The 24,995-nt window shown below is 37.7% G+C and overlaps 1 protein-coding gene across 3 annotated transcripts in view; it reads left to right on the top strand.

The window, feature by feature from the left end:
* tbxas1 (thromboxane A synthase 1 (platelet)) overlaps window positions 1–24,995 on the top strand; it is a 69,929-nt gene that overhangs the window by 5,820 nt on the left and 39,114 nt on the right. Inside the window, exons 1-4 of one of the 3 annotated variants that reach the window (XM_047822487.1) lie at window positions 1,810–2,020; window positions 2,782–2,866; window positions 17,282–17,375; window positions 24,151–24,203. In XM_047822487.1, the coding sequence (XP_047678443.1) occupies window positions 2,011–2,020; window positions 2,782–2,866; window positions 17,282–17,375; window positions 24,151–24,203 (242 nt within the window). In that variant the 5' untranslated portion in view covers window positions 1,810–2,010. Of the gene's footprint in view, window positions 1–1,809; window positions 2,021–2,781; window positions 2,867–17,281; window positions 17,376–23,951; window positions 24,055–24,150; window positions 24,204–24,995 lie in introns of those variants that run through there. The other 2 variants (XM_047822486.1, XM_047822488.1) reach the window with 2 other exon arrangements.

Raw genomic sequence — 24,995 nt, 5'->3', positions numbered from 1 at the left:
ACACTGATAAAGATGATAATGATGTGAATATCATAGCATACATTCATCACAGTCACTAGATCTGAACCCAAATTAAGTATATAATTATATAAATACAGTCCTTAGTTAAAATACTAAGGGAATGCCGTTCATTTTTCCAATAGAGTTCCAGAGACTGTTATAATCTGAGCCAAGGAGCAAGGACACTGTTCTGGAAACTTGCTGTGCCCGACCACCTAGCTAAGACACTTAATGCTGTTTTTTTCTTTAATTAGTCTCTCATCTGTATGTATCTGTAAGTAGTTTCCTATATCCGGGGTGTGGTGTGTGTGGTGTCTGTAAAACCAAGCTAGATGTGTTGTGCTAAAGTATTATGCTATTATTAAAACACACATACTTCATCCAGATGTTTCTTTGAAGTGGCGTTCGTTTAATAATTCTTTACTGTGCAACACCATCCCTTAGCTTGCTGTGAAAAATCTAATTAAACCATAAAACTACACTTTTATCTCCGCTCTCAAAATTGTGCTTCTTGAGATTGTTGAGGTTGTCTGTGTACTGTGTACAGCCATATAAAGTGTAAAACTTCAGAATGGATTCATGAAGACTGAAATCAGATGGAGCTCTTGCATGATAGTATTTTAAGGCATTCTCTTATCAGTAAGCACTACACCCTCATGCATGGGCGTAAATTTCATTTAATAGTAAGGGGGGACAATAAATATAAAATTTCTCATGAGCAATTTTTGAAGGGGGACACAAATAATACAGTTTAATTGTACTTATAAGACATTTCCCCACAGTGCTTTTATCATTATTATTGTAGCATGGAGACTGCGTCATTATGGTTATTTTCAAAGTTTTTCTCGATGGCTTTGGCATTAATTAGTTGCAGTGCACTATGCAACAAGCTATTGTAAACAAGCTAACGTTAAATACATAAGTAATATTTTAATCGCTAATACAGTAATCCCTCGCCACTTCGCGGTTCAAGTTTCGCGGCCTCAGTGCATCGCTGATTTTTCAAAAATATTAATCGAAAAGTATAAATAAAAACAGTTTCCCAGGATGCCAGAAGTGAGAAACTCTCTCAGAGGCTTTGTGAATACCCACGGTCACTCAGACAGGGCACATGATTGGTTCCCGGCGCGAGATCTGAGCTGATTGGCTGCGCATTATCGCATCCTCTCTCAGCTTCTTCCCTTGTTGTATTTCACCACTCTTGTTCACGCTGTCAACTGTGTCTCGCGTATTGTGTTAGAAATTAACTTTTCGTTAAGCCCTTACAATGCCTCCTAAGCGCCGTGCCCCTGCGAAAGATTCCAGTAGTGAGCCGAAGAGGAAGATGATGACCATCAGTGAAAAGGTCAAATTTAGGGCCAATCCTACTTCGCGGATTTTCAACTATCGTGAGGGGTCCCCATTAACCGCGTTAAACGAGGGATCACTGTATAGCAGATTCATGGAAAATTACATCGGTAATCAGCATTTTTGCCGCAACTAATTTATGAATGAGTCTGCATCAACTACATTAAAGAGAATCGCTTTATTTAAAGTGAATAAAATCCCCTACTTAATGGAGTTAAACATTAACTGAGCCGCAGCCACACACCTGACTCGTGTGTGCAGAGTAGGTGAGATGACCTGGGAAAGCAGGCAGTGGGTCAAAATACTTTCTACTTTCACAATTATTTAGGTATACATACATATATTTTTCACAATAGAGAGTATTTAGGAGACAATATTTTTCCAATTTATTTGTTTGTTTGTTTGTTTGTTTGTTTGTTTATTGGGGGGGGGGAGACAATCCTGGCGTGGGGTGTGTGTGTCCCCTCCGTCCCTGCCAGGATTTACGCCCATGCCCCCATGAGAACTTGGGTCATCATAGGAGAACATTGTTACAGCCTGCAATAGCCCAGTGCTACAAGATACAGATATCAAATTTAAAGAAGAAAAAACACCCAACAGCAGAGTGTATATCTAAGGAGGATAAGAACAAGCTGAAGAAGTGCCAGGAACCATAATTTACTTATGCAACTTGGTAACCACAACACTCTCCTTCAGTAATATTATATACTGTATTATTCTGATGGAGGTTTACATGTTGAATACTTTCTTTGTACTGAGGCATGTGTTCATGCAGGTTTATTATAATGATACTTTATAGGTTTATTTCCGTCATCATAAGTTTATTTATGGATGTGTTGCTGAACTTGTTTAACCTCAGTTCATGATTCTGGGGCTAATAGCTTACTCTGCTTTCTCAAATCTAAACATTTCCAAATTTGCTCAGTAATCAGTGTGAAATCTGTTTGTCTTTCTATTTTAATGGTGCTATAACTATTCCAGACGTTAGAAACTTCTCCAAATTATGTGTCTTAGAATGTGGGTTGTTTACAGTAGATTCATGTATGGTGCTTGTGGATATTGAGTGAATTTATTACATTAATAAGTGGGAATGCAACAAATGTCAACAATATCTCTGATTGCTTAATATCTCTGTTTCACTATACGCAAAGTTTTTTGGATTGGACGGATGGAATGGATTACTGTGGATTAATTATGTTATATTTAAACGGAGAACTTTACACATTACACATAAGATTCCATACCTGTATATCGGTAAGTTTCCATTCACAGATGATACCTACCGTTTCCGGGTTGTCTGAATTGTCGTTGTGTTTTCAGATTTGTTGATGTGTTTTTTGATTTGTTCATTTGTTTTCAGATCTGTTAATGTGTTTTGCACTTCTCGGCCACCGTAGGGTTGTGTATTAAACATGTTTATGTATTTGGCCACAGATATGCTGACAATGTTTGGAGCTGAGCCATGTGGATTCTCTGTGTCTGTCTGCCTTTTCCTTCTCTTCTTGGTTCTTCTGTACTGGTGAGTTAAGTTACTCACACAATTATAGTAACACTAAATTTCCATTTAATTTCCAATTGTAACTTGTTTGAAGTTTAAATTTATAGTTTAGTTAACTCCATCAGAGAGTTACCTGGTTTTTCACTCACAAGTAGCAGGTTTCTAAAGGCCCTAAAGATCTTCTTATGTGTAGTGCTACGAGGTTTGCTGATGGTTCACACTGAATATGAATACAGGCTTCACTCACTGAAACCTGTTTTAACCTGTTCATGCATAAATGATAAAACTTTTTATTAAAATTAATTATTTACCTTGATGTAGAAAAAATGATTACAGATACCATTTCTCCTGCATTAATTATGATGCTTAGGTCTAAATTTATATATTATATAATAAGTTGCTATAACTTATGATTTCATTTGTATAATCAATCTATAATCTTTTAATTTTGATTAGACTTTTTTGTTTTAGACATTTTAGGTAGATATCCCTGAGTTGTGCTGTATGTCACCATAACCATTTTGGATTGAGAGGAGCAACACTTGTATAATAAAAATGAAGACAATCAGTGTATAGACTAATATTAAATTGTAGTGGCTGGGAGGTGATTTATATGTTCCAAAAACAGTCATGAACTAATGGCGTATGAGTCTGGGCAGCATTTCCGAAGGGGTTATGGTTACAGTGATGCATGGATGCTGCAGTGGGAAATGATTTCAGTAAACTTCTAGAGCTGCCCAATAAGCTATGCATTTATCTTAGGCATAATTTCAACTTCAGTAATGAGCTTGTAATAGTCTGCCATATAGTAAAACTGACCAGCAGGCTCTCTAGAAGCGAGAGCTTCCCACTGTGTTGTTCTGTATGACTGTCCTGTGCCAAAGGTATTAAAATAATTGTAAGATTCATAAACAAATAATTATAGCTTGCAAATGCAAACAAAGTGAATAAAATGAGACTTATTGGGAGGAAAATAATTTTCTATAATCTTAGTAGATTTTAAGACTTAATTCACTTCGAACCAATTTTGCAATTTGAGTTATTACTTTTGGTTCATATGTTACACACCAAAGATGTTGCTGTAGTGCAGAGTTAATGGAATGGAATCATTTGAAATCAAGATTTAATCATTTTGGTCTGGTGCATGTTGTGACTAGTTTCAGCTTGTTTCACTGCTAGTTTAGTGCTCATTTTACACAAATCTGAAGGACAGCCTATCGATCTTTAGAGAATAAAATGTCATTTTGAGCCTTTCAATAATTAACTACATGCCTAAAAGGCCACTGTGAGTACAACAATTTGGCATTTCTTTAATTTTATCTGCCCTGGAAGTTAATATATACTTTTTTCTATTAGAGGTTTGAAAAACACTACTTTCTTTTGTAATTGAAGTGTGTCAAATAGTGTGTCATCTCCTGAATGTCTGTGTCAGAAACGTCTTACATTTAAGAGTTTTATGAGTGTTCTTGGAGCTTTGTAGTATGTTTTTATGCAGTTCAGCTCTTTATTACGGGCTTCAGATGTTTCTGTTCCAGCATTTTGCATCCCTGCACCCATTCGGTCATTCAGAACAAGTAAATTCCTGTCTGCTGGCAAAAGCACAGCTACTATTCACATTGGACTAAAGGAGGTTAGTTATGTAAAGGCCTGTTATGCTGTCATCTTACAAATGAAGATTTATATCAGTGGATGAAACCCTCCTGCATGAGGACATCCATGACTCTGAGGTTAAAAAATAGACAGTATTTAGGATAGGCAGTGTTGATGGGCTTTTCTGGCACGCCTCCAGAGCAGAAATAAGCCACATTAGAGGATTAGTCTCTGGATTTGAAACTTTGTGGCACTGTAAAATCAGAGCCTGGTGTCATTGAAACTGTTCTTGTCAAACATGCCATGCACTTCTAAACTACAAACCACACGGGCTAATGAAATGGATGAAAACGTTCTGAGTGGAAAAGGAGCTGGAACGGCTCCATGACGGAATGAAGCAACCGCAAGCTCCCTTTATGTCTGCAGTGATCAAATGAGTTGATTTTACCACTGATGTAGGTTGCTTTTGTGGTTCATGTTAGAAGTAGCACAGACAGGACCAATCTCCCTAATCATATGTGAATTTAATATGTGTGAAACAGGGATGAGCCTCAGCTGAACCGTCTCCAGTTACTGGCTAGTAAAATGGTGTAGGTGTTATAATTTCATGTCTATGCACATACAACCAACATCCTTCTTGTGTGTGTGTGTGTGTGTGTGTGTGTGTGTGTGTGTGTGTGTGTGTGTGTGTGTGTGTGTGTGTGTGTGTGTGTGTGTGTGTGTGTGTGTGTGTGTGTGTGTGTGTGTGTGTGTGTGTTTTATTGCAGTTGTCACACCAGATGAGATAATGAAGCTTTTGCATTCTCAGAAGGAAAAAAAAATCATCTTCTTCCTGTTGCTTGAGCAATGACACATTTTTTTACCTGTAAGGGGGAAATAGCACACCTTTAAAATGATTTAAGGTACATAATTTAAAGTAAAAATCCACCAGACATCCTGTATATACAAACGGCTTAATCGTCATGGCACCCAGGATTTATTTTGCAATTATATTTTACCTTCTTTCATCATGTTTTCTCTTTAGTTATCAGTTTCTTACAATGCCATGCGACTACCTGCTGATAGTGTTGCCAGTAGGAATCAGCCCATGCTTCATTTCTGTTTAAACAGAACAAAGCATCAGCATTTATTTAATCTTTTAGTGTGTCCAGATCTCTATCTGTACATTCTGTTCAAACAGAAATTGTTTAAAACATTCATGCTAATAAGTTGTCATGCTTTTGAAATGACGAGCAATGTCATTGTGCATATTACCTGTTTGATGGTTAACTAGGTGAGCTGAGTGTTTGCTATTACTATAGTTTAGTATAAGCATACTGTATTTATTGTGTTTAAGGGTGGAGTTCTCCCGTATGCACAACTGTTCAACCTATAAATACCTCTATAATGACACTTTAAAGGTGCAACACATACACCTGCCTGAGTAAAAGACAGATGCTATACACACTATAGGTTGAGCAATTGTACCTTTTGAGAGAAAGAAAAAATTACAGTAGCGATTAATATTCTATTTAAGAATGATGCATGGCTGGAGGAACAGAATCTATGTAAGAACATATGGTCTATTTTTATTTTTTTTAAAAAGCTCTAAAATATCATCAACTCATCCGAAGCGCTGATATGATAAGATATAATTTAGTTGATTTGGCTCGGCTGAGGAATGTGCTTTAAAGCCAACTGGGCTAAATGTGGGTTAATATGAGGCAATCAGACAGCACTCATGCTGGATCTCTGTATAATCTTGGCTGTGTCGTTTCCTGTGTTGCTCACTAGTTTCCATGCTGCTGTGGTTGTTTTAAGAGGTTCAAAGTAGAGCGTATTCTTCTTGCAGTTAAGGACTACTTTCCAGTGAGATGTGAGAAGTAGGTATAGTTTAATAAGCAAGATAAGGTTCCTTAATTTCTAAGTGGATTTGCAGTGATATGGCAGAGAGGATGACTTCACACAGATCTGTTAATAAAATGTGAGAATGTGACACTGAGCCCATCTGTTTGTCTAATCAGCTGTTTCAACAGCTCGTGATGCTACCAAAGGCCACAAACTCTCTATGTATTTTTCATTCTTTTCCACCATGTCTCAGTATTTCTCCTGTTCTTCAATCGGTTCAGGTTAAGTTACATTCCTCGTTGGTTTGCGATGCGTCCTGTCTCCTGAGATGAAATCTTTCCTCCATTGTGTTTAGGATCGTCAATCATTAAGACATTATTCACGTAGTGATGCAGATATACACCCAACCTACAGGACTATAGTATTCACAGCCATGTTAACTGTGAATACTAAAGTTTCACTGTCCTCCTGTGTGCTAACACGTACTGCCACGACACGCCAGGACTCCACATCAGTCTGTGAACAGCTGACACTGCAGCCCAGCAGTTATGTGGCCAGATTGACTTTCTTTGTCTTTGGAGCTGTTATTGCTTAATTGAGGCCTCTTGGACAGCACATCCATCACAGATGTTAATCATATGAAGGGCTCACACCTCCCTGAGAAACCTGCTACATTCAGCCCTTTCCGTAGCAATAGTCTGATAATAGAACTAATATTGTAATCTACTCTAATTTATCCGAGATCCACCCTGCACTGTAAATGAGCTCCCAGCTGGATGTGCCAGGTTTATACTGCAGACAGCACTGTTAATGGGGACTGGAGTGCCATCATACAGCAAAAAGCCCAGTTGTCTTCACACCTCCTGTGCTGCTGATGAGCTCAATTTGAACATGCTGTTGACTGAATCTCAAATTGCAAGTAGAAAATGCAGCAGGTGAAAATCAGCATTACTGGGTGACCCGCTTTGGCAAGATTGAAAGCAGATTGTATCCTGTTCAGCATTGAGGACATTTTTACTTACTGTATTTTGATCATATTTGATGGAAAAAATAACTCCATCATGACAGCTAGGATGGGAAAATGAAAAAAAAAAAAAAGCCGCCACAAAAGTATAACACATTCCTGACACGTAATTGAATGGGGATTTATTCTAGTCATTTTTGTGATGATTGTGTTTTGTGATTTCTACACTATTATCTACAAGCTATTTAGGATTTTAAAATTTGATTTGCTACATTTGAGAATTTCAGTCAATTACCTTACGTAAAATGTTATAATGATATCGGTTTGACCTTTTGTCTAAAACCATTAAAGCTTGTTTATACACTCACCGGCCATTTATTAGGAACACCTCCTAGAATCAAATCATGTGACACTAGAAGAAGTAACTAAATACATGGAAATAGAGGTCAAGATCTGTTAATATTCAAAATATGATTTCATTGGCTTTGACCTTGGCATGGTTGTTGGTGCCAGGTTGGCTGGTTGGAGTATTTACAAACTGCTGATCTCCTGGGATTTTCATACACAACAGTCTCTAGAGTTTACACAGAAACAAAAACATCCAGTGAGCAGCAGTGCTGCAGGTGGGAACACCTTGTTTATAGGAAAGGTCAGAGGAGGATGGTCAGATTGGTTGGAGCTGACAGTTAGGATACAGTAACTCAAGTAACTCGCTCTGAGGTGAGCAGAATAGCATGTATGAATGCACCACATGTTAAAGACCACAATGGACTGCAGGAAATTGGAGCCACAGTCTGCACACTTTTACCAAAATTGGACAGATAAAGATCAGAAAATCTTTGGCTGGTCTTTTGTATTCAGATAATCTCAAATAAATGTAATATTCAATATATTATTTGCAGTATTATAGAAAGTTCCTCTTACATTCTTTAGCTTTCTGTCTTCCATGGAAATTATGACAAGCTAAAAAGTCATCTATACAGTACCTATGTCCTCTGTGTTACAAAGCTCGAGCTATACTGTATATCTACCAATCTCTGGTGAGTCCTTGCAGAGGGATGGAAATAGAAGAATGTTATTGCTGTGGTACATGCCCATGAGAGCAGGCCTGGGATTTGCAGAAGTGTGATGGAACTACAGGGACTTGATTGACTAACGTAAACTGCAGGGATGTCGCAGTAGGGCCACTCACGTGTCTGTTCCACCTCTATTTTTGGTCATTGTTATCTTACAGCATGCACCTGCATGATCAGTGCACTGTAGCTGCTGAGAGAGTACATAAGAGAGCATACAGTAATCCTCCACAGAAGACTGCTTCTGTGCATTATTTCTTTGTTGTGCATTCAGAAGATGGAAATATAAAGGGCTGCTTTAAAGTTTTCTAGACATTTATTAAAGAACTGTCATTTAACTCTGCTGCATTGTGGGAGCTTTATGCCAAGGTCTAATTTTATGACTAGTTTTATAACATATCATGAAACGCTGTAGGTTTCCCTGTTTAATTACGGTTTAAGTGAGACTGCTGAATCTACTGATTACTGATGTCCCAATGGGGGATATCACAGCATAATGTCATATTCTACCTCAATCATCTTCTACACTTCAGATTCAGATATGTCTTGGTGGACATTGGTGTAAAAAAGAGGGAAAAACACAAAATCTGTAGAGGCTTTGTCCTTCCATTTTGATGCCAATGTGGAGTTAAATATTATTAATTAAATGCAAATATACTAAATATTGTTTTCAGTTAAATAGTGCATTTCATTTGTATTCTCTATGTGCATGGGTTTCATCTGAGTTCTCGTTATCTCCAAAATTTGAGAAACATGGGAGGTATGCATATATATATATATATATATATATATATATATATATATATATATATATATATATATATATATATATATATTTTTGTGTGTGTGTGTGTGTGTGTGTGTGTGTGTGTGTGTGTGTGTGTGTGAGAGAGAGAGAGAGAGAGAGAGAGAAACACACAGAATGAGATATAATATAATATAGTAATATAAATATGGTAATATTTAATTTATTATTCATATAATTTATAATTTATTATCTTCAAGAAAAAACCCAGGAACGCAGTGTGTGAGGCAGGACAGGACAGTGTGTGAAGCACACACATTCATTCACACCCAGGGGCAATTTAGTGTAGCCAGTTCTTCAGCAGGTCTTTTGGATTGTGGGAAGAAACCAGAGAACTCAGAGGAAACCCAGACAGGGGAAACATATATGTAGTGCATTTCTTATAAAACTACACAACACAAAAGAAAAAGGGAGGTAAAAAAAGGTCAGTTGAGTCTTCTGAAAGCTGTAGTAGTGCCTCATATTGACATGCTTTCAGCAGTCACATCCTTTTTGATGTCAAAATTCGCCATCACACAATCAAGTCTTGTGCATCGAGACCCATACTGTGAAGTTGAGGGACCTGACTGCCTCACCCAAAAACAAACAAACAAACAAAAAAAAACCCCAGAAAAACTGTACTCTATATAAAAATGACACTATTTAGATGTTGTGACAGATTAAAGGAATCAAAATAAGAAGGTTGTTTTGTACAACCTTTCAGGCCAGTTCAGATATGCATCGGAGCTGTTCTGGTAGTTCATGATGCCCCAAAATCTTCCTTTTTTTTTTTTTTAAAGAAAAAAACTATAAAACAAATAATTATACAATATATAATAACTATAAGTCAGAATTATGGGTCATGGGGTTAAGTACTGTTTTTACTCAGTGTTCTCACTCACTCTCTAAAACGAATTAAAAACTAATAACAAAGATGGTGACTATTTTGTTGTTTCCCCGCTCTAAAACACCTGATCAAACAAATCAGTTAAGTACCTCACACTTAACACAGATGTGCTAGATGAGAGAAAAGACTCAGGACCACCAGGATATGTTACCTATGTGCTAATTGAATATGTAAATTCAGAAGGGGTTTTCATGATGCATTGTATGTAAAATGTGTTCTTTATGTATCATTGAGTCATGAAAATTCAATTATTTATCAATACCTATAAATAGATTTTATGTACAGTGTAAAAAGGTGCTAACATGTACATTTTTAATTAACACACAGCGTTGCATGTCTTCTCTTACAGATTAACAGTAATATTTACATTGACTACAGTCTTCGGTATCATTAAATATTCATCTCTTTTGGCTTGTTGTGGCATGAAATACTGAATTACAACTGCCAATAATTTTTATAGACCATGGTCCACATCAAACTCCTGGGGTGTGGGGTATGTTGCCACCAGCTTTTTTGAACATTGTTATTGCTGCACATATGGTGTGCGTTGCCCTGAGAGGCCGTTGTTTAATCAAGACTAATATTAATGGCAGAGGAAGCGCAGGCTTCGGCTCGCAGCGCTGGGGCCGTGAGCTTTCGCATGCTGTGAAGATGATTGATAATGTGATCATACCGAATGGCAGTAATGTGTAGCTACTAGCATTCTTTAGGCTTCCTGTGTGCACGGCTTCTCAGTGACACTACCATTTGCGCTACTCACTCGGATTATGGGGCAGATTCGAGTGGGATGTTAAGCACTTCTCTTATCCGCTGAGATTATGCATGAACACGAATGTGGATGGTGCTCAGGAATAGAGGTTAAATACATCACATGGTTGATGCGATTTGCTTCTGTCTATTGATTCCTTTTACTGTAGTGTACTATTAGATTTTTGTTTAATTCAGGCAGAATGACATGCAATGAAAGAAATACGGATGCATAATTTTAATGTTTTTTGATTAAAAAGAAAGTGCGGCATTTATTGTTAATAAAATATTGGTGGTACATTAAATCATAAGCTTGCATTCATATGTTTCAAATATTACTTGGCTCTATCTATCTGTCTGTCTGTCTACCTGTTTTGCCTTGTCTCCTCCTGTTTATATTAAGCATTTGAGAGATTGAGAATCTACATGAATTGCTTTTATTAATCTTCATGTAAATACTTAATGAATCAGGGATTACAGCTTGCTTTGTGCTATTCGAAACAAACAAAATAATACAAAGGTTCAAAGAAGCAGCTCATATGAAAGTTAGTAAATAATGATTAGAATATCGTATGGTTTTAATCTTCAGACGGTGTAGTGGATGTTGTGCTAGTCGCTTTGTAACAGTCCAATGTAAACTCCCAGTTGTTTACTTCTCTCCGCTAATCTTGTGGTTCCAGGTTACATTACTTGGCATGATGTTGGACTGTGATCTTTTCTCTCACACAGACTTCTCCCTCCAATAAGAACCAATCTTAAACCGAAAAAGCACATCATTCCACCGGTAGTTTACCAGCAACAATCAGCTGACTGAGAAAGCCCTCTATGAGCCAGCTCTCTGTGGGGTGTGTACTGTACGTGTGAGTCTATATGGTTGAGGGGAAAGTCTTTCTGTAGAGCCGGATGAACAGGTACTAACAGGAATATGTACTGTATAGTTAGTTTGCCAAGAATCTGTAGGTTTTTATTCAAACTTGTTTGAGTGCATGTGATTTCTTGGTTGTACTAAAATCTGTCAGACTAATCCTGTGTGAATCAGTGTGCCATCATTGATTTCCATTTTTATTAGGCACTTAACAGTAGAAAAGACCTAAAACATGTCACAGATGATAAACAGAGGCACTAAAAGGACCTATGAACAATTAAAGCTGCTGAGATCAATAGGAATGACTCAGTGCTTGAGGAGATGTTTGCAGATGTGTGCAGTCTTGCTGTCTGAGAAATATAACATTATTGCTTTTTTTAGCTATATTTTGGTCAATGTCATTGTAGACAATTATGGTACAAAGTGTGTTTGTGTATATGTGTGTGGGGGTGGGTGGGTGGGAGGTGTTTTATTTGGACGTGTATGTTTTCATGTCTTGTTGAGGACCAAACGACCTACAAAGCTCAGAATATTGAACAGTTTTATAAGGACCTAAAAGAAATTCCTTTCGATTACTGAGATTAAGGTTAAAGGGAATATTTAGGGTTAGCTGCATTAATGATTATGTCAGGGGCTATGTCAGTGTATATGTGCATGCGTGTATGTGTCTGTGTGTACGTGTTTGTGTTTGTGTGTGTATTTGTGTGTATCATTCTCCTACAGGCAGATATGAAGCTTGTAGAAAAAGACGATGGCCACATTGAGTGGCTCTAGGCAACACATTCACTGAATTCTTTCCTGATCTTCAGTATATACGTTACACTGGTCATAACTGAGTGAATTCATTTCGCATCTTAACTAAGTAAGTTAATTAATATTGCATTTAAGAACAAAAGAAAATGGAACTGCTTTAGGGGACAGGATTGGCCAAGACAGTCTACAGGTTTGGCTAGAACTAATACAGGAATGATTGAGATTAAAAAACCAAAAGTCTTACTCACACCTCTGTCTGCGAGCCCCTAAGTGTATGTTGGAAAAGTATTCTCAAGGCAGTGGAAGAATTTAAAAACAGCAAACACTTCTGACTAATGGCCTTCACACTTGAAGCATCTGCATATAATGCTGTTAATCATTAAGCAGTGTGTCTACCCTTTTTAGCCCCCTTATCAGAATTTTCCATGTGCTGTATCTCTATTAGGAGTGCAGTTATTTCCTCACTGGTACCCTTTAAAATTGGATTTCCACAACACACCGGGGCTGTTTACGTTTACTCGTAGTGAAACCAATGCTGGTATTCTTTTTAATCCTACCGAGAGATCAGTGTGTGTGTATAAAATGCTCTTACTGCTGCTCTTATTATTCTGCACTGTCACTAATACAGACTGTCCTGACATCCACAGGAGTCATGTTGACTGTCTGTAAAGCACAATCTCTTTCACTTGTTCTTTTTCTTTTCCTTTCATTATCTTGCTCTCTCTTTCCTTCTTGTCAGTCAGTCTGTCAGTCTGTCTCCATGTCTATTAAATACAAAAAAACCTCTATAGTGCTGGCTTTTGTCTTTCCTCTTACTTACTTTTGGTGTTTTCTTCCTTTTCTCTCTCTCTTCTGAGCTAAACAAAGCAGCTTCCACTGGGGTATAATGTCGCTCGACTCTAATGCTGCTTTTTACCTACCAATTACACCTCACCCCAAAAGACTTCTCTCTCTCTCTCTCAAACACACACACATGTGCGCACACACACACACACACACACACACACACACACACACACACACACACACACACACACACACACACACACACACACACTCAAACTCAATATACTCACTTTTTCTCCCCAACTCATTTGTACCCTCATTATCCTCCCCCTCTTTCTCTCTCTCTCTATATCTCTCTCTTCATTTCTCTCTCTCTCTCTCTCTCTCTCTCTCTCTCTCTCTCTCTCTCTCTCTCTCTCTCTCTCTCTCTCTCTCACGTCTACTACCCACCATTTGTCCACAGGCCTAATAAGAACACTGGCTGACCCGTGTTTTTCTGCTCTCTGGAAAAACACCCCCATGACTCAGAGTCTGTCAGTTGGTCAGAAGTGTTGCTCCCATTCGCATTTTCTCTCTCTCAGCGCAGCTCCAGCTCTGAAAGTCACACAGTTCACAGATCATTCAGTGAGGTCACCCTGAAAGTAAAGTCTCCTGACATGTTCACATCAAACTGGAAAAGCAAAGTTCAGGCGAGCTCATGAGCATGGACAGGACATTTGGACCTCATGTGTGTTTGGACTGGAGACATCCCAAGAGTGTAACATTGCTGTGTTCTGTTGCTACTGCAAACTTTTCAGACCTCTTTACTTCACTTGTGTATGCTAGATTCTTCACAATTGAGGATGTTATACTTTTTCTGGGGGTGTTTATTTACATAGTATACACAGTTGAGGGCAAAGGATAGCATCCCTCATGGTTTGTGAATAGAGACGCTCTGTGTTGATGATGGAAATTGCATTTCTTTATTCCACAGCACTGTTAAATACTTTATACAGTAGGCCACAAGATGTTGATTAATTTTCTATTCTCTACAGCAGCTCTGAAGTTAAGTTTTATATTATTGAGCCCAACATAATCCAAGTACAATCTTTTCTTTTAGTTTTGTTTCATTTTTGGAAGGAGGTGAAGATAACTTTATGTTTGATGGCACTAAAGCTTCAGTTGCAGTTTCATGGTAAGATAAGAGGCAAAAAAACAAAAAACTGATAAGATAACCAATAACACAAACAAACAAACAACTTCTGGATTTTCTCAACACTAAATGTGTGGAACTATAACAATCTTTAATACACTGGGGGAAACACTTAGTAGGTGTACAAATTTGTATCTCAGGTCAACATGAATTGAGTAACATTAACACATCAAAAATTCTTCAAAGCCCTGAGTAGATTCGAACCCATGGCATTTGTGTTTTGCAAGAGACACATTAAGGTTGTTCTACTATGCATATGCATTACATTTACATTTACAGCATTTGGCAGACGCCCTTATCCAGAGCGACATACAAAAGTGCTTAAGTCTCTATCATTGAATACATTAATGCTGGTTCACTAGGTTACAGACTTAAGATACCATGAGTCTAAAACACTGTTCACTGTTATTTATTTATTTGTTTGTTTGTTTGTTTTTAAATACATACATACAACAAACAGGGAAGAAAGTGTCTCATGAATAAGTTTGAAAATAGCCAGTGACAGCTGTCCGGACACCTTGAGGAAGTTTATTCCACCACCTTGGTGGCAGAACAGAAAAGATTCTTGTGGTATACTTGCATGTTTAAATTCCCTAAATTTGATACTGTAGTTCTATGTAATTTTTATTTTAATGTGAATACTATGTACATGTACAGTGATCACCATCACTCGACATCTAATCACTCAAGTCTAGTGATTAGACACTTTAAAATAAATTTAGTATAAGTAATAAAAATGAGAGACTCAATACTCAACTTTTTCTTTTTCTTTTTTCTTTTTCTTTTTTTTTGTGTAAAGACACAATACTGTTGAAATGAAATAAAATTAGGGGCTTAGAAGCTCTAATTATCGCCACATATACATTACAGCACAGTGGAATTCTGTTCTTTGGATATCCTAACTGAGGACGTTTGGGGACGGAGCGCAGCTATGATACAGCACCCCTGGAGCAGCTAGGGGTTAAGGGCCTTGCTCAGTTGCCCAAAAGTGTCAGCTTGACAATCAGATCAACAACCCAGAGCCTTAACCACTTGAGCTATCACTGCCCCATATGCCCCTGTTGCGTAAGAAGACTAAAATACCCAGTTATTTGAACATAATACTGGTGTGGTAGCATTAATGAAGCTTTGTGTTGGACATCATCATCACACTGCCTTGTTGCTGATTATTTTCCCATCACAATACACCCCCAATTCACCTACTCTTACTTACTTGTCTTCATCATTTTATCTTAAGTGTATGCAAACTTTAAAATTAAATCTATTTAGTGCTTGGACCCCAGACATCACCAAATTGCCTGATCAGTTGCCCAAATCTCAAATTAACTGCACTTCATTACTCAAATGTAAAAATTTTATGTGATTTCTTAATTCATTAGTATGCAAATGACCTATTTTAGGCTGAATATATAAAAGAAGGAAGATGAGTGTCTGTATTTAATATTAGTTTATTAATATTTGAGATTTATTCTTATCTGTACACTTTTACTTTAGGACTGTGTGCATAAAAAGTGGTTCAGGATCTAAGTGTGTCGGAGCCACGTGGATGATCTCCGCTCTCATGTGTGCATTTTCACACTGATACCTGATATTAAAAGATAATTTTCTGTTATGGACTCATCGTATAATTTACAACACTGTCATTTTGCAACTCCAACCGAAGAGCGTGCCATTATTCGAAGTGACAGGATAGTGCAGAGTAAGCAGCAAAGTGTTTTACTTTCACCATTACACGCAGCTGTGCGTTCGTAGCCCACCTGCTGCTCCAGACTATGCCATAGTTCAGACAATTATGTGGCACAGTGTGCCATCTATAAATGCCTACTAACTCCAACGATCCCTAAGGAGAAATTTAATAGAGTCATGTTTTCCAAAAAATTCAAACCCCAAACCTTTATGCTTGCCTGCAATGTCCTCTCGTCTCTAGTGCATCTCATCCGACGGCTTGTCAAACTCTAGTCATACACACCTCTGATTCTCAGAAATCCTGCGTTAGCCCCAAAGTAATTACAAGCTGAATGGATCGGGACTCTGTCTGTCTTTATGTCTGTCTGTCTGTGAGATATCTGGTGATGTCTGGGACAATCTATCTGTGAAGATGGGTCCAAACATAGGCAGCGCGAACCTGTGATTTATCCCGATTCGTTAGCGGGGTAGTCTGTTATGATGCCTTGTGCCGCAGAGTAATTAACGAGGTGTCATACTGTAAAATGAGCTACTGTTTCAGCTTTTCTACAGCACAGATAAAACCTTCTCAGCCAAATCTGGCAATTAAAATGGTAATGAACTCATGTGGAGGTGGAGATTGAGAGAGAGATGGATCGAATTTTTTTTTTTGGTTACAATAAAAATTTGGTGCTTGTGTGAACAACAAGGCTTCGATGTATTTCTGTAGTTTCTTTAGTCATTAAATGATTTCATTTTTCTAGAGCACTGTAAGTACTGCTGTGCTATATTTGAAGTTAACTTGGCTAATTTGTTTAATGAAGACTCATTTGGAGCTTGACTTGTCGTCTCCTTTATCTATAAAAATGTTGAAATCCCATGTTGAGCGGTTCTGTTAGCAGAGGCAGTGTTCATGCATGAAGCACTCTTTCTGTTCACATAGAGTAAATGCAGCCCTCTTCTGTGCTCACAGACCCTTTATGTGTCATTATGATGCTAAAGTGTTTTAAAACAGAACATCTATGCAATTAAGGTCTGTTATATCTGCTGTAACGTTGATTCATCGCTCTAATTTGGCTTGTGGTGCACAAATAAAGCAAGCTTGTTTTTCTCAATTAGATTGCTTTTTTCATACTGTTCCTCTCTTTTTTATTTATTTCGTTGTTTCTTTGCTCTGGCTTCAGTTCTTCATATTTTCCTCATAGTGTCTTTCTTCATCTTGGTCTCTTTTGCACTTTATATCTAACTAACGTACAGCGCATTTCACTTTGTGTCTGTTACAGGTATTCCACCTTCCCATATTCGGTCTTGCAGCGATGTGGCATCCGACACCCCAAACCGACTCCGTTCATCGGGAACTTGATGCTGTTTCGACATGTAAGTCTGCTTACTCTGTCATATGTTTTGCAGAGGGAAGTTAGCATGTGACAGCTGAGCACCGCATCTTTTTAGTGATCCACACTGTAAAAATGCCTTTTGTCTTAATGAGGCATAAGACATTATAATGAAAATGGTGTCTATTAAGAGTTCGAGTGTGTTTTGTCGGCACCCTGCTGTTTTTGTTTTGATTTTTTTCCCCCCTCTTTTCTCCTGCCTTAAAACAGTCGGCGGCCAAAAAAGCCTAATAATTCCACATTTCTTGGACAGTTTAATTACACTACTAACCTATTAATTATAAAAATAAAGTGAAAGATTTATTTTTTTTTTGTGAGTTGTCTATGTTTACATTTTTTTCTAAGATTTTTTATTCTGAGTTTTCTTTAGCTGTGCTGGCGATCACGTTGATTGAAGAGTGCTTTGGATAAAAGCGTCTTGAGCCAAGCTGACAGATTGCAAGCTCCATCGAATTTCAAGAAGCTCACGTTCATTTCTGTGATCACAAAATTGCAAAATCATGGATGGCCTCATCTAAATTGAGGTTGCTTCATAAAAGTCATACAGCCAATGTTCTTACCAAACCATACTACTACTTTGTACATACAAGCAGATTGAGGAAGAGTAAGGGATTTAGTTTGAACCAGCCTCAGTGGGGCTGAATCCTGATGAAAAATAGTAGTGTCAAAAGACACAGCGTTGCAGACAGAAGTGCATTTCGAAATCCTGTTTGCAGTCGGGAATTTTTCGAACTCGCAGTGACCCACAACAGTCCAAATCCAGTCATCACTAAACATAATAACTGCATTTGTGTATCTGCGATGCCAACTGGGGCATGCTAAAAAAGAAATCTGTCTGGAAAGCAGCTGTTAGAAATTCATTACAATAGCATTCTGAATTGAATCAATCTCTTCCTTCGTAATTCTGAAATTATTCCACTGCCTATTTGCAGTGTCACACAGCGCTTGGACCCCAGACCCAAAGATCATCAAATTGCCTGATTAGTTGCTCAAATCTTCATTACTCAAATGTAATGATTTTGAGTGTAATGTGATTCCTAAATTCATTACTATGCAAATGACCTATTTTAGGCTGAATATATATAAGAAGGAAGATGAGTGTCTGTATTTAATAGTAGTTTATTAATATTTGAGATTTATTCTCTTCTGTACACTTTTACTCCTGGGCTGTGTGCATAAAAATTTGATTCAGGGTTTAAGTGTGTCGAAGTCACGTGGATGATCTCCGCTGTCATGTGTGCATTTTCACACTGATACCTGATATTAAAAGATGATGAATTAAATAATATAAGAGGAGAAGGCTTCAGTACTTTCTGCTCTTATGATGCAAGACATCTCCATGCAGATGTAAGCTAGATTCATGGCTGTAATAAAACTTGAACATAAATATCTTGAAAATGTTTCCAAATGAGCTAATGTTTCTTTCTTTAACGCCCTGGTTATGTAGTTTGGACATTTTCAGCTAATTGTACAAGAGCAGTCAAATCTTATACAGCTTTCGAACAGTTTGGACTACGTTGATGTGCAGGAAAACAGGAGTTATGGATGAATCTCTCTCTGCTCTCCCTGATTACATTCACACATCAATATTTTCCTGTCAGGGAGCCACGCTGGACTGGATGACCTGTCATTTATGGCACCATTCTATCTCTCTGTTTTTGAAAAGACTGTCTCTTCTTTCTGCAATTTACTCTTCCTAAAATCTTTCAGTTGATTCTAAGAAGAGTTCTGTTGAAGGTGCTATTTAGAATAATGTCTCTTTGTGGATGGGTAAAAATAATTGACTAATTGTGACTCCCTAAAGCCATAAATAAAATCTGATTCAGTGTGAATTCTCAGTGTTATTTATTATCTATTATTACTGAATATATAATCAGACTGGTCTGTTTGCCTGTTTGTATCTTTAAATAAGTCCATCCCTGATTCCTCCTGTCACTTTCACTTCATGTTTCTCTAACTTTTGTTTTTACAAACCAGATTTCTCAAGGTAAAGCAAGAAATGAATATGCAAGGACTGGGTATGTGTGTGTATGTGTGTGTGTGTGTGTGTGTGTGTGTGTGTGTGTGTGTGTGTGTGTGTGTGTGTGTGTGTGTGTGTGTGTGTGTGTGTGTGTGTGTGTGTGTGTGTGTGTGTGTGTGGTACGACCACAAAAATCTTTTACCCAGTGTCATTATAGCAGAATCCTTTGACCTAGTTCTACAGGCTTCTTTTAAGCCAAATCTAGCATATGCAAAAAGGAAGGTGTGTGTGTGTGTGTGTGTGTGTGTGTGTGTGTGTGTGTGTGTGTGTGTGTGTGTGTGTGTGTGTGTGTGTGTGTGTGTGTGTGTGTGTGTGTTTTAAGTATCAACAGTGAGCTAGAGCACAAACTAACCCTGAGTATCAAGTCATGATACTTCAGGGAGCAAAAAATGAAAAAAGAAAAAAAAGGCAGAGAGTAATAACTTTCATTTTCTTTTTCATCCAATTAATTTTCATATACATGCTTTGTATAGCTATAGACATTCTCACAAAACTGGATGTCGATTTAGATTCCTAATGTACAGCCCAGACTTGACAGTGACGAGAAACAATATTAAAAATCGATGGTGTTAAAGCTCGTATGTACAAACAATGTACCTTTTTGTACAAAATTAAAGTCACACTGCACTGATGGGAAGAGCTTCATATGTATCGGCTTTCTACAAGATGAAGTTCATGGCACATGGGGATGGAGTCAGTTGAATGTAGGGTAAAGCAATTAAAGTATCAGTATATTTAATATCAGTGAAATAAAAATATTTTGTATATATAGAAATAAAACACACAAAATATAAGGTTGCAACCTGTAAAAACTCTTCATGTATTTAATACTAAATATGTGTATATGCTGGTTTGTATTTATAGATAAATAGATACATCCAAGTAAATTTGGTTATTTTTGTATAATTTCCAGCCACATCCGATAGGGCTTTAAAAAGCCACCTCTTTATTTGAGGTTATTATACTCTTGAGCTCAGATTTTCTATCTCTGTAATAAGCACATCTTTAATATTTTGCACAGTGTGCTCGGTCGAGCTTTGTCTAATAATTAGTGTTAAAAAATAAGTAAGATATTACTTCATCTGCTTAAAGGTGTGAAGTGTTTGTTAGCAACGGACACATTCTTTGCACAAACACCACAGTCACTGAGGGTTTTGTGCTTCTTTAAACTGATTATTTGTTACGCTCGGGCACAACACATGGAACCGTTGCTGGCATGAATGACACTCGATCCAATAAGATGTTGGACCACCTCCTGGGGTTTTTAGTAGCACACATAGAACAGCAGTGAGCTGTCCTGAATACTAAAGATGTTGGAATTTGTTCTTTTTTGGTGGATAGTCCATTTGTGTCGCAGAAGGGCTTGTGTTCAGTTGAGAGGGTATCCTAGGGAAAATCTCAGCTGTGTCTTTTTGCTATTTACACGCCACATTCCTCTGGTTCTTCTGGTTACCTGTGTTGGTGGAATGAGTGCTGAGCAACATAGCTGTAGATTTATTCATTTCTAATTTGAAATATTTTCACAAATTGGATTTGAACTGTGGACTGATGTCTATGGCCTTTATAAGTATTCGGTGTGAATTGTTCTTAAAACCTTCAGTGAAAGTAATACAGCTTGTAAAAGAAGCATTATGCAAAGCTTATTTTAGGAAATGATAATTCCTGCTATTGTAGAGAGAGATTCAATCTCAGAAGGAAACTTTGTGATTTAGATAAAAATGAATCATTCTTTTTCAAATAACTGAGTGTCAGTGAAAGTGAAAACAGATTTGTGTGAAACAAACAGAGATAGTGTGAGAAGAAAACAGAGGGGAAAATAGTTATTGACATGTCTTTCATTTTCATTTTAGAACGATTCCTTTCTCTCTTTTTTCTTGCACACACACACACACACACACACACAGACACACACACATTAGCAAAATGCGCTCCATTATGAAATATAACACTCATGAAGGTGATATTAGGTCCATTTAAAGCACTAAACATCATCCATTCTCTCTCTCCCTCTCTCTCTCTTTCTCCCCTCTCTCTCTCTCTTTCTCCTCTCTCTCTCTCTCTCTCTCTCTCTCTCTCTCTCTCTCTCTCTCTCTCTCTCTCTCACACACACACACACACAACATACACTGCACATCCACATTACTACCACTACAACGCACTTACTTTTGCGTTCCAGGATTAATTGAGGTCTTTGCACAGGAGCTGTCACAGTACTCACCGTGTGCCACTTAGACACGTGAGAAGCTATAACTGAGACAAAAATATGAGAAAACCTTTTACTTTTTCTTTTTCTTAAAAGATCAAGGACAAACAGTTGTGCCAGCAAAACAAGTGAACGTGGCTAATCTTTTTGGATTAAGAAAATTCCGATAGGACCAACTTTCCAACGTGGCCTGTCTGCTTCAGTCAGGCCGGCTTTATTGATCTTACCCATCTGTGATGAATCCTCAATTAGGCCTTTGGCAGACTGCAGCGAGCGAGCCATTCATTTGAGTTTAGCCATGCTGCACAGTCTTCTGTTCTGTGTCTAGCTCCCACACACAAACATACTTGCATGTATATGCCTACAAACATATGCACATGCACATTTTTGCACATGCGCATCAGACACCCAGGGACATATAAACAGATGCACAGATCCTTGTCTCTTCCGAATGATGGAACAGTAATAAAAGCCTTGTAGAGGCGAGATCAGGACAAAAGGGCACACCCCACTGCTTAATGCTCACTGAGGAATGGACTCACACACACATCACTGCCTAATGCCCACCAGGGAATGGCACTGGCTAGCATCTCTGGGTAGAAAAGGGGAGGGCAGAGGGCACGGAGCCAGCGCTGTTCGGTTCCTTCATTAGCTCGGAGATGGCAGAGTCACAAGCTGCCATGCATACAAAATCAGGACTGTATGTGAATCTGTGTGCATTTGTTTTACTCTTTCTTTCTTTCTTTCTTTTTTTCTTTCTTTCTTTCTTTACTTCTTTTTTTTTATAATTGAATTGCTATTTTTAATTGATTTTATTTCTTGTCTAAAATTTATCCTCAAATGAACACTCTCTCAGAATAGCTATAGAAGTGAATATTTACAATTCTACTGAGGGACTGCTTTATTATTTCAGAGGAAGGAAATGCCAAGATGTGTCACTGCTGCACTCTTGGTTTATCCCTCACCACAAATCAGCTGCAGCTGAGCTACAAGACCCTCTCTGTCTGTACTGTCCCCTAGTGGCTGAACCAAGCTCTTCCTTTCCAGCCTCTGATCAGCTTTATTCACAATCCTCTGCATCAGATGGCCCAGCTAATGCCTGTCATATCCATTTAGGACACACGACCCTTAATGTGGCTTTATAGATGTTTAAATAGCCTAGACATTTTGCAGCGTCAGGTGTTGTTAGCTTTATAGTTTCACCCTTGAGGCTGAGAGCATGTATAAATAGGAATGAAGCATGTTTTAAGGGGTCATATAACAGATCATCATTTCCATTTAGAGAAATTAGTATCACATGCTTCGTATTAGGATCGCGCTTTACCGAGATATATCATGATGTCAGGTGACAGCACATTTCCAGGTTCTATTTATTGCATTTCCAATAAGATTTGTCAGTAATTTAAACTGATTGGAAGCCTCTGATTTCAAGATACAATTTTGTACATGAAAGTTGTGCAGAATTTTGTTGAAGAATATTAACGTTTTTTTATATTTCAAATATGAAAATAAAATACATTTTGTATTTATTATATGAAGTTTTACTGAATCCCCACAAACCTGAAACGTTATGAAATTATATTATATATTGTGTGTTGTAGAAATGTAAAGAAGTTAGCCAAATGAAGTAGGAGTGTAATATACTGTACATATATATTTCATTTTTTTTTTATTCTGATTAAAAAAAAAAAAAAAAAAAAACCTACTTCATTCGGCTTGCTGTTTTTCCAACAAGCCTTCATGCCATGAAGAAATCTGCACATTGACCTTGGTGGAGAAAAGTAAACGATGTCAGTCATGTCGTGACAGGCAATTAATAGAAGCAGACAAAACGACATGGCAACATGAGAGACGTACATGAATCTGAATGCACTTTTTTCTCCTCGCAAAAGTGGCCACCCACTGAGAACCGAGAACAAAAGGAGTTCATGTTCAACGCTGTCTCTTTATCTCACTCTCTTTTCCTCTCCTTTTTCATGTGGTCTTTCTTTCTCTTCGCTTTTTTTCCAACTTCTCATTTGTTTTCCTCTGTTCTCTCACTATACTCACAAGCTCTGTGCATTTATATTGCTAAATGAACATCACTAACTGTTACCACACTATGGTGCAAACCACCAATAAAATGGTGGATGGTTGGATCTCTTATTATTACATATTAAGCATTATACATACTGTATAATGTAAGTATTCATATTGTGTCTTAAACAGAATCTTTTGTTTACAAGCAGCACAAAAAGTCAGAAGGTGACTGAGGACACACTCACACAAACACACACAGTGAACTTGATTTTTTTTAAGGGGTTTGATGTTAGATTTATTAAACTGTCAGTCAACTGTCATACTCGTGTAAAAATGGTGCCGAGTTGGATTCAAAACAACACACAGACACTAACAGAGCACAAAGCTTCATCAGTCCTAATGCATTTCTTTTTTGTGATTGTACGTGATCAAATAACACTTCTTACATTTTTGTGACGTGTGTGTTTTTAGCAACTTACACACTGTATCTGACATCTTTCCCATTCTTGCTTGTAGGATTGTTTCAAAGCTCAGAAGGACCTGATCAACCAGTATGGACGAGTATGTGGGTATGTCAAATACAAGTAATTTATACTTCTTCTTCTTCTTCTTCTTCTTCTTCTTCTTCTTGAAATCATAATGATTTGATAATAAGGTTCAAAAGAGTGGCTTTTTAATGCTTTCAGATTACAGTTAAAATTTATAGTTTCGTAACTAAATGACCGCTAACATCTTAAAAAACGTGTATCAATCAATCCTAACTGTGCTATTTTGTGTTTTGTGTCTTTTGCACCCAGTATAAATGATTATTCTGTCCTGCTTTTCTTACAGAAATCTAATGCTACAATAACCAACAAACTTAGCTTTAGGCAAGTGGCCCATTTTCTCCCAACTGCTCCCTTTCTTTGAGCTTTAAAGCCACAGCAGCACTTTTTCTCTAAAGCTTCAGGCTGCCGAGCAGAATGTGGCACTGCGTTTCATACGGATGGCCTCACTTTTACTTCCATGCCTTCTCTTCTACAGTATCTGTCCTATCTTTACATAGACCTTCGTTCATTATTAACTGTCCTCTTTCTCTAGTATTATTAGTTAACATATTTACTTGTCCGGATTTGAAAGAAGGGCAGGTACACCGGCTTAACTTTACACAAACAGGTACAGTACGTGCCTGTGTGTAACACACGTCCCTTTATGTCCCCTGCTGGACTCTTTCATAATGAAGAAGTGAGTGCAGCTCACAGGGCTTTTAGCATGTTTTGATTTAGTTCAGTGCAGTGAGATGGGCAGCGAGATTAGTGTGTGTTTGATACCACCGCCTGCTCCGAAGAGATCAAAGAAGAGAAGGAGGCACCAGGCTTCCT

The sequence above is a fragment of the Tachysurus fulvidraco genome, chromosome 13 (assembly GCF_022655615.1).
Source record: "Tachysurus fulvidraco isolate hzauxx_2018 chromosome 13, HZAU_PFXX_2.0, whole genome shotgun sequence".
In the NCBI taxonomy this organism is placed as follows: domain Eukaryota; kingdom Metazoa; phylum Chordata; class Actinopteri; order Siluriformes; family Bagridae; genus Tachysurus; species Tachysurus fulvidraco.
Note: the sequence above shows the minus strand (reverse complement) of the source record. Positions and strands in the feature narration are given on the sequence as shown.